Consider the following 10,543-nt stretch of genomic DNA (forward strand, 5'->3'; position numbering starts at 1 on the left):
GGCCGTGTTTGAGATGGTCCAGTGTAACTCTCACCTCCCACATTAAGGAGTTATCGTCGTAGGTTTTAATTTCACTCGTATTCACCACTTTTCCGGTAAACGGTCCGAATCGGACCCCCTTGGGGATCAGCGTTTGGGAACAGAAGACCCCGAGGTGGTGCACTCCGCCGTAAAGCGTGTGAGAGACAGCGAGCCCTGCCACAGAGCCGAGACAGAGAGAGACAGAGAGAGAGAGAGAGAGAGTTAGCGCCGCTGGGTGGGGAGCGAGGGACCGAGAGAGTGGCATCGCTCCCCGCCACTCCCCTCGTCTGCCCCTAAGCCACTCCCCACTCGGTCCCCCAGCCCCCTCACCCCCTCCCCACTCGGTCCCCCAGCCCCCTCACCCCCTCCCCACTTGGTCCCCCAGCCCCCTCACCCCCTCCCCAGTCTGGGGCCACTGTCTCGGGGAGCAGTCTCTCCCTGGCTTTCCTGAGCGGTATTTATTCCTCAGTCAACACCCACTCTGACAGCCTGCCTTGTTATCACCGCATTGCTGAATCCTGAAAGGCGCTTTGTAAATGCAGATCTGCACCCAGGCAGCCTCTCCCACCCTCCCTCTCCTCCCTCCCCGCACTCATTCAGTTCAAAACCCTTCCCAGCCTCATTCATTACCCTCTCACACCCTCCATCACTCTCCTTCATCCACTCATCACCCTCTCACACCCTCCATCACTCTCCTTCACCCACTCATCACCCTCTTACACCCTCCATCACTCCCCTTCACCCACTCATCACCCTCTCCCACCCTCAGTCACCCTCTGTCACCCACTCGTTACCCTCTTCCACCCTCAGTCACCCTCTATCACCCACTCATCACCCTCTCCCTCCCTCCATCACTCTCCTTCACCCACTCATCATCCTCTCCCACCCTCCATCCACTCATCATCCTCTCCCACCCTCCATCACTCTCCTTCACCCACTCATCACCCTCTCCTACCCTCAGTCACCCTCTGTCACCCACTCATCACCCTATCCCACCCTCAGTGACCCTCCTTCACCCATTCATCACCCTTTCCCACCCTCCATCTCCCTCCGTCACCCACTCATCACCCTCTCCCACACCCCCACTCCATCAGCCAAAGGTCCCCTCACTCCCTCATCCCTCTCTTGCCCTCCCCCATGACCTTCCCATCCCCATCCCCAACCCCTCCCCCTGACTCACCCAGTGGGATTTCCAGACCCTCTCTGTCCACCACGTGGAGCTGACCCTCCAGTGCACCTACGGGGGAAAGAGCAGGGAGATGGGTCACTGGCCAAGCCTTGCATTCTGCAGGAGAAGCTGCTGCTGCTAGCCCGCCGAGCCCGGAGTGGCCTCAGTACCTGTGTTGCCGGAGATGCGCAGGCCTGAGATAGCATGAGGAGCCAGTTGGTCACCACTGGCGGAATCCATTCGGCCGTACAGCACGGTGTTGAGATGTTCCTCTGTGAAAGGTGCCCCTGGAAGCAGACAGGGCTGGCAGTACGAGACCTCCTCACCCAGCGAAGTGCCCGCTGCCACCCGCGGCTCCAAACCCAGTGGGGAGGCTGGCACAGTGCTGCCCAGTGCCCGGGACTGGCCCAGGAAGGAGAAACCGCTGAAGGTGAAAGGCAGGGCCGCGTTAGAGGTGGGCAAGAGGCTAGCCCGGGGCTGGAGGGGCAGCAAGGACTCGCCATTCAGGAATCGGGGCTGGGGCATTAAGGAGCTGAGATAACCCGGGATGGTGGGGGCAGGAACCCGCTTGAAGCTTTCCACCGCGTACAGCTGGTCCTTTGCCGATAGAGACATGCCCGGAGTGCAGACCCTGTGAGAAAGCAAGGAGATGTGTAACCGGGCTGGACACATTAACATGAGGAGGAATAAAACACACTTCCTCCATACCAATCCCTGTCATCACCCTGAGGTGAACAAAACCCATTGGGACCATCCCCTCTCGGTCAGTAACTTACTCTAAGATCTGAAACAAGACCAGTCCCCAGAAAATTGCTGGTGAACCTCAGTAGGTCTGTGGGGAGAGAGAAATCCGAGTTAGAAACCAAATGTGACTTCTCAAAGGAGGCTGGGGGGGCTTCTTTTTTAAAATATAGAATCCCCACAGTGTGGGAACAGGCCATTCGGCCCAACGAGTCCACACCGACCCTCTGAAGAGCACCCACCTGCTCTACTCTTGTATCCTTGCATTTCCCATGGCTCACACACACCCCCGAATACTAAGGGCGATTTAGCGTATCCAATCCACCCAACTTGGACATCTTTAGACTTCAAGACCCACCTGCTCCAGCGGCTGTGTCACAACCTCTCTGACCAGATGCAAAAGATAAATACCGAAAGAACTGCGGATGGCTGTTAGCCAGAAACAAAACAAACGTTGCTGGAAAAGCTCAGCAGGTCTGGCAGCATCTGTGCAGAGAAAGCAAAGTTAACGTTTCGGGTCCGGTGACCCATCCTCAGATATGAGAGATATTTCGACTACATTTCCTAAGGTATGATAACATCACTGGTCAAGAATTATTTGGGAATGTAGAGATCTCTCTGGTGCCTGACACTGAATGAGAAAGGAGGTAAAAACAATGACTGCAGATGCTGGAAACCAGATTCTGGATTAGTGGTGCGGGAAGAGCTCCTTGGATGCTGCCTGAACTGCTGTGCGCTTCCAGCACCACTGAATAAGAAAGGTGACCACAGCCGTGTCATTCACAGGAGTATTCTGGGCTGCGAATCTTTCCAAACCTTTACTAAAGCTGGTAGGAATTGTTTCGTTTTAAATTCAACAAATGTTCGATTCAAAAATATCTAGAGAAGGAAAATAAAACCATATTTTGAAAAACAATCTAATAAAGACAATTTAAGATATGTTGGACACAATTCACAATGGTTAAAAATTAAATACGTTGTAAAATGTTATTTTGGGGATTTGTCGCTCGGTTTGCCACAACGTTTAAACTATACAAGTGCAGCAAGTTTTAGCAACCAAGCTGAATTTCAGGTGAAATAGACACCTCGGCCCAACGAAATTTACATTCGATTTGAGACCAGATTCGGAAACAAGATTAGATTTATAAACGGAGGTGTCATAAAGAGATTTACAGACTCGATTTTGTTTTTTTTTAAAAAAAGGGCTTTGCGAACGAGGTGAAAAAGAAACAAGTCCTACCCGAGTGTGCAGGAACAAATAAAAACGCAAATTCTAGCTTTTTGTAAAACAAAAGCGCAGAGAACAATCGGTTCCCAAATTACGGCGCGACTCTAAGAGAGATAATGAACAGGCTACCAGCTCTCTCCTCAATGGGCAGCCTCCGGCGATTAACCAGACAAGGGCAGAGACAAAAGCCACGCTAGGAACAGTGATCGAGGCAAGTCTCTTTCAAAAGTAAGATTTGATCAGGGAATCATCCAACTGGAACCCGAAAATAAAACAAAGCTGGAGATCTGAACCAGAAACAGAAATTGCTGCGGAAATTCAGCAGGTCCGGCAGCATCTGTGGCCTGGAAGCAGAGTAAATGTTTCAGGTCCACTTCAGTTATCTCTCTCTCTCCAGACCTGCTGAGTTTCTCCAGCAATTTCTGTGCTTAAAGTCATGCAGCATCGACATAGACCTTTCGGTCCAACCAGAACATGCCGAAACTAAACTAGTGTCACTCCTGGTTTGTACATCTTACCTCGGAATCAAAAACAGACATTGCTGGGAAAGCTCACAGCAGGTCTGGCAGCATCTGTGCAGAGAAATTCAGAGTTAATGTTTCAGGTCCGAAATATTAATTCTGATTTCTCTGCACAGATGCTGCCAGACCTGCTGAGCTTTTCCAGCAATGTCTGTTTCTGGTATACAGCATCCGCAGTTCTTTGTTTTTTTTTAAACTTACCTGGGAATGGTTCCTCGGATTTTAACGCTTGAAGACGTTATCCCTGAAGGGGCATGAATTTGGTGTCGAGACCACACACACCCCTTCCTAAAGAGCCGCAGTTGGATTGTCCCCAGTGTTAACCGTTTGAGGGGAATTGCTGTAATGAAACATTTAAACAGTGAAATGGCCTTTTTACTGGGAAATGCTGCCGCGGGAAACTGTGATGAGAGATTGAGAAATTTCGTCGTTCTTGTTAAATTTAATCACACAAACCTTTCGACCTAAGGAAACCAAAAACGGGAGATTTGGGCTACAATTTTCCCCGTTCCTAAACACACATTGAATTCATCCCGCAAGAGATCAACGTTGGAGGGAGTGTGTGATCTGTGCACCTTCCAATAAAGCTAAGTAGCCCCGGCCTCACCGCGCGGTTTAATGGGGCAAAAGCGATTGCCTTTTAAAAGCAAGTACAGGAAACTTGTTACCTTCTCTCGCGTTCTGTACTCTCGGTGTTGCGAATCGCCGGCAGGGCTCTGATGCTTTCTCTGGAAGTGAGTGTAAAACAGGGGTGAACACGACGATTTGCTTTTGTGGAAAGTTGGCAGTCGAGCGGAAAGGGCAATGAATTCGATATTATCCATTGGATCAATATTCGCCAATAATTGAAACAAAACAGGGTCGTGACACTTAAATTAAAGAACATCGGGTCAACCGCAGAGGTCAGGAGGGACTAGATCATGAACACATCTAACGCCTTGGTTAAGTATTGAGTAAACACATCGCCAGTTTGATCAATTAGTTTTTAATACACGATGCTACAGCTCCAAGACCTTTTTTTATTTAAAGAATTAGACTTTAAAATAATTGCACTCCCATCGCCCGGGTCACTAGGAGTAACGTTTCTGGGCTGTCACTCACCTGCTGTGGAAGTTCTTCAAATCCTTCAGGATTCTAGAGGGAAGCTGTTTAGCCAGCGTCTCCGCTGTCCTGCTGTAATATTGTGCTGGGTGTGGAGCGTGCGTGTGCCTAACTCAGGGCAGATGGTAGCAGAGGATCAGAAATGACCGCGGTATCTCCCCCTTCATCGTAGCCATTGGTCAGAGGCAGAGAGAGAGAGCGAGGGCAGAGAGAGAGAGAGAGTTGTCCTTGGGGACAGCACTCTAACACATGAGAAGCTCAGGGATCGCTGTTACCACATCCAAAAGCTCCCTCAGAGAGAATCTCTCTGTCCAAGCTGACAACAAGCTGCAGGGGTTGGGGGCTGCGGGAAGGGGGAGGGGGTGCTGGTGGATGGATTTCATCACTGTTGACCTATCCTGTAATGTCAAACAAAACAGTAACAACAAAAAAAACGTTCGTTTCAGATCTTCGCCTGCCCTCCCTCAGTCTCTCCCACTTCCCTTGGTTAGAAGTAACATTTTTACCCGAGCTCGCTGATGGCCCAGATGTGAGCACTCGGTCACCTGGCCAAGGTCAGCGGCCTTAAAGGAGAACCGGCCCTCTCCCTTCATCGGGCGAATTCAGAAGAGACTTTAGATAACGCCGGAACCCATCGTTTGCTTTAAGATCTGCTGCTTTAAGTCAACGCAGACAAATGCTTTCAGAACCGTGTCTGCTACTGTACATGTGACATCAATATAACTTTATAGAAAGGCTAAATCTAGATTCATACCCAGTACAAGTACCTTTTTATTAAGGCCTTGTATCTCAGACTGAACTGCAGATGTTCAAAATGTCACAAGGAATGTTTCATCCGATCCTGTAAGCTAGCTTATGTACATAAACATAGTGCTACATTATAGATGTTGACTAGTCAAACCTACCTGATTTTCCATTATTTTTATTGCATTCTTTTTATAAATTTTGGTTTGGATCTGGGGACTGGAAACAGTGAGCTAAAGATAACTTTAAGACTGTGGGTACCAACATGTGTTAAAAGGAAAACATACCAAATAAACTTTTCAAGATCAAAGACAAAACCAGAAACTGCCGGATAAGCTCAGCAGGTCTGGCAGTATCTGTGGAGAGAAATCAGAGTTAACATTTCACGTCAAGTGACCCTTCCCAGTTCGAAGAGAACATTAACCCTGATTTGTCTCCACAGATGCTGAGAGACCTGCTTAGCTTATCCAGCAACTTCTGGTTTTGATCCAAATAAACGACGGTTTACTTGTGAGGTTAGACCTGAAGGTTTATTACAGGTTAGTTCCTGATCAAAAGATTCTCCAAATGCTTTGTCACCAGGATAGAGCACTATGTTTAAACAGAGAGCAGAAGGTGATTATTCATCATGTGAATGCCTGTGAATTGGTTCCAGCAAGTCTGGAAAAGACCATTTCTTCAAGCAGATGGTAGACGTCCAATGGTAACTGAGAACTAGTGGAGGAGACAGTCAGTCTGTCATTGAGTAGTCAGGGTTTGTGTTAGGGTTTTGATTGTGTTTTCTGTGAAAACAATGGAATCTGGCTGTAGGTGCCACAGCATGAGGGTTTGAAATCTCCCTCCCATCAGCAGCTACTGGAGGTGCAGAGAATAAAAAAGGAAATGATAAATATTACTGCCTTTATCTAAGTGAACATTAAAGATGACCCTGATCGACATCTTCAGAAAATCATCCAAGAGTCTTGTGAAAACCATTTATATAATCTGGCTGTTTTTCTTATTTTACGTATCCTTTAACTGCGTCTGTTTGCCTGCCTTTGTGTGAATGGGACTGAAAGTGAACCTGTTTTGGGTTTAACATATAGACCAATTAGATTACTTTGTTGTTTAATTTTATTTTGTCAATAAGTTTCAAAGTCTTCTGTTTAAGCTTCAAACTAGTGTCTGGAATTGATTATTTGCAAGATCTGAGATTGGTTATTGAAAAGTTTGATGAGGAAACATTGGGGACAATTTTGGGAGTCTTTGAAGGTTTTAATTTTACTGTGCTTAATAGAGGTACAGAGGAACAGGCCATTCAGCCCCTCTAACCTGTTCCACCATTCCATGGGGTCATGGCTGATCTGGGCTACAAGAACTGATTTAGTTTGCCTGTCTGCTTCAGTATCTTCACCATCTGTAACCTAGCTGACGCAAGACTTCCGTAAAATTGTGCATAAAATTAAAGGTTTTGTCAAAAAAAAGGAATATGGTGCAGAGCAGTTACTGAAACCTGTCAAAGGAAGAAATGCACCATCTGGATGATTACATCACAATTACAAATATTCGTCAAATTAGTTCAAACTGGGTGGGTCGGGGAGGGGGGACAATTTTAAATTGGCCCCTGTAATGTAGCACTGCGTCACATGTGGTCACTACAGTACAGATCAGATTACAGAACATATCTGGAACAATTCCGTTTTGCGTGAGATTTAAGCTGTTAAAGTCACCTTTAGGCTGAAATGAAACTTTTTAAAAAAAGTTCAGTGGTTTGGAATATTAAGAAGGTGTGTACACAATAACCACTGTATCAGAAATAAAGACGGGTGGTAAAGAAGGCTGTTAATTAGAATTCCATTTGAGATACATTTTAAACTGACCAAACGGAATGAAAGTTCGCAAGTGTTCTTCAGAGATATAATTTCCTGTAACTTCAATCGTTTGCTGTCTTTAAGAGATCCGCTCAGTTTATCAGAGGGCTGAACGTTGTGTGTTTTTTTATATATTATTACACATCCCACAAACTAATCATCACGACTTTTATCATGCGATTTACTACGCTATAGATCTGAAAGATCGATAAGTCCAGGGGCTACTTACAACAACCGCGCGAAATGCAGGGCAGTTTTAGAAGGCTATCCTCAAAATGAAACAGAAAATCCTGGTTGTGGCCAAAGCGGGAAAAGGGACAGCAGTTTCTGTTAGATCATGAACTATTATTTACAAAACTGAAGTACAGCGGGAAATCGTCTGGAGACGCCCCGCTCAACTCCCGAAGTAGCACTGGATATTTTTTATTCTGGATTAGTGGTGCTGGAAGAGCACAGCAGTTCAGGCAGCATCCGAGGAGCAGTAAAATCGACGTTTTGGGGCAAAAGCCCACTTTACCTGGATATTTTTTAATCAACCTGTTCAGCGATGCTACTATACAGGTGGGACTCATTCCCAGGCCTCCAGGCTCAGCGGTAAGGACACTACCACTGTACTAACAAGGGCTTACCCGAAGCAGCAGTGGCATCAGCAAACAAAATGCATTCCAAACGTACTTCTGAGGAAGGTTAACTGATTTCTCTCGCACAGATGCTGCCAGACCTGCCGAGTTTTTCCAACAACTTGTGTTTTTTGTCTCTTGATTTGCAACATCCGCAGTTCTTCCGGTTTTGAAATGTATTTCAGGTGTTGGGCAATAGGTTTCCTTTACACTCACAAAGAGAAACCCAAATGCAAGGTTGCATTGCGCCGTCTTACCCTCGAAATATTGATCAGGCTGGATGGTTCGTTGGTTTTTATTTCGCCCAAGAACAAAACACTCACTCGCGCTGGGAAAAGAAACACGAAGATAGATATTGGAAACTGAATTTTTTTTAAAAAAAGGATAATGCTGGACAAAAATTTTCTGTTCGCTGGCGAACAGTGACGTGAATGCTCGGGTACAGATTCTCCCCCATTTAACAGTCAGATAACTGCAGGCATTGTTACGGAATTTCACTTCAACGGGTCCGGCGGGTAAATATCTACATACAAGGTCATGTTACCTCTTGGACTTTTATTTTTAACTCGGAAAGCACAGCGCTAAAACAGCCCAGTCCCTTCATTGACCACAAACTCTCATTTATACGGAAACTAAACAAAAAAGACTTGCGGATGTTGAAGATCCGAAACAAATTGTGGGTGAAACTCAATAGGTTCTGCAGGATCACCGGACCCGAAATATAAACTCTGTTTTCCCTCTGCTACCAGACCTGCTGAATTTCTCCAGCATTTTTTTTTTGTCTTTATGCAACGTGACCCAGATGGAGTTACAAGATTTTTTTTAATCGTAATTAGCGCTTTGGTTTTGATGGCTTGCGCTTGAGATGCTTTTAAACAAAATATCATTTTTCACTTTTTTTCATCTCTCTGGCACCGCTTTTTAATTTTTCTGCAAAAATACACGGTCTGATGCACATTGATAATAGTTTTGTATGAAAAAAGCATGGCACTTTAAGGTAACAAACATAAAATGTAGCAGATATGCTCAAATGTTTTGTATGTTGAATTGGATAACTGTGGTTAAGTTGCCCAGATGACAAAAATATTACGTGCTTGTTTTTAACAGTTAGAATTGTAGACTGGAAGCAGGGATCTAAATTAATTCTTCATGTTGAAGAGACACAATCAGATTGCGTACACTGTGCATTCTTGAGTCAAATGATTTTTAAAATATAGAGTTGAATGACTATACCCAGTAATTTTAGATGCTGAATAAAAAGTGGAAATATATGTTAGAATTTAACTCATTGATATTTCAGGAGAGCAATGTTAGCATTAATATACCTACATTCTTAATATAATTTAGTTATGTTAAATTGAATTGCAGACTTATTCCTCCTAGTACTCTAGATTTGTAGGTCTTGCCCCACAAATCCACAGGGATTCTTTTTAGTAAATAAATTGATAAGGTGAATATAACAAATTTTCATAGGTGTTTTATAATCTGAAGCTTTTAAAGAAGGTAAAGGGATATCGAATTAACGACACTGTAACAAAATGAATTGAACAGCTCAACTAAACCTTTCCCTGGGTTTAATATGTTGTGACTGGCTCCTAACAGGTCGTCGAGAACATGCGTGGGTCACATCAGTGGCAAGTTGGAAGTCTTTTCGTTAGGAGTTGAATTCACTCCTGACAAAACCTGTCGCTAATGCACCGAAAGACATTAGCATTCGAAGTTCACCAGACGGTGAGGTTTAGTGAAAACAAAATGGAAGAAAAACTGGCTCCTGCTAGTCTTTAGATTTTGGAACTGCACTCTGCATCGAAATAATAAAATATCCCCGAATCCAGTGTACGGTCTACCGACTTGTCACAGCACAGGGCATCCAGGCTGCAGAGATCTGGGAGGCAGCAGCTTTCCCTTAACAATCGTGTATAATAAAACAAATGACGTTACACGTTCGGTGATTGATCTAAGAGTTACCGAAGTAACTCTTCAAAAACAAACCCCATAAAAACAGAAGTAGCTAACCCTTCACTGGAATGGAAACATTAACTCTGTTCTGTCTCTCCACTGCTGCGGCCAAACCTGTTGAGTTTCTCCAGCAATTTCTGTTTTAGTTTCAGATTTCCAGCATTCGCAGTTCTTTGTTTTTGATATTGAGGTTTAAAATGAATAACCCGTGCTTTTCCCCCCAAATGTTATCTAGCCTCATGAACCATCTCACGGTGACAAACTTGGAGCCCAGAATAAAGCAGGTTTCCAGTTCAATAAAATGCTCGATTTCAGCGTGACAAAAGCATTGGCAAGACTGCTTCCGCCATTTCAATGGCAGCTGTCAGACCATCTCTCAGAAGGTCAATGTTCATTAACAATAGTTTGGCTTAAGAAAATATAATAAGAAAAGGCTGTGTTGTGCCTTATTAATTCACTATAAACTTTTTTGAAGTGTTGTCCATTATCCTAGAATATTTAATCCTCAGAAGAGATAAATAACCACAGGTAAATCTCTAGTAACTTCCTCTGACTCCAAAGATAACTGCAACATATCATAGGTGTCCATG

The 10,543-nt window shown here is 44.9% G+C and overlaps 1 protein-coding gene across 1 annotated transcript in view; it reads right to left on the reverse strand.

Moving 5' to 3' along the window:
• The window catches only part of prdm14 (PR domain containing 14), a 28,460-nt gene extending 26,656 nt beyond the window's left edge, over nt 1-1,804 (reverse strand). Inside the window, exons 1-3 of the mRNA XM_087985803.1 lie at nt 1,360-1,804; nt 1,202-1,258; nt 35-195 (exon numbers count right to left, since the gene is read on the reverse strand). Coding sequence (XP_087841929.1) covers nt 35-195; nt 1,202-1,258; nt 1,360-1,804 — 663 coding nt within the window. The remainder of the gene's footprint in view (nt 1-34; nt 196-1,201; nt 1,259-1,359) is intronic.
• Nucleotides 1,805-10,543: the final 8,739 nt, after the last annotated feature.

The sequence above is a fragment of the Chiloscyllium plagiosum genome, unplaced genomic scaffold, assembly GCF_037043375.1.
Source record: "Chiloscyllium plagiosum isolate Xiang-an unplaced genomic scaffold, Cpla_swu_hap1 HiC_scaffold_4, whole genome shotgun sequence".
Taxonomy (NCBI): domain Eukaryota; kingdom Metazoa; phylum Chordata; class Chondrichthyes; order Orectolobiformes; family Hemiscylliidae; genus Chiloscyllium; species Chiloscyllium plagiosum.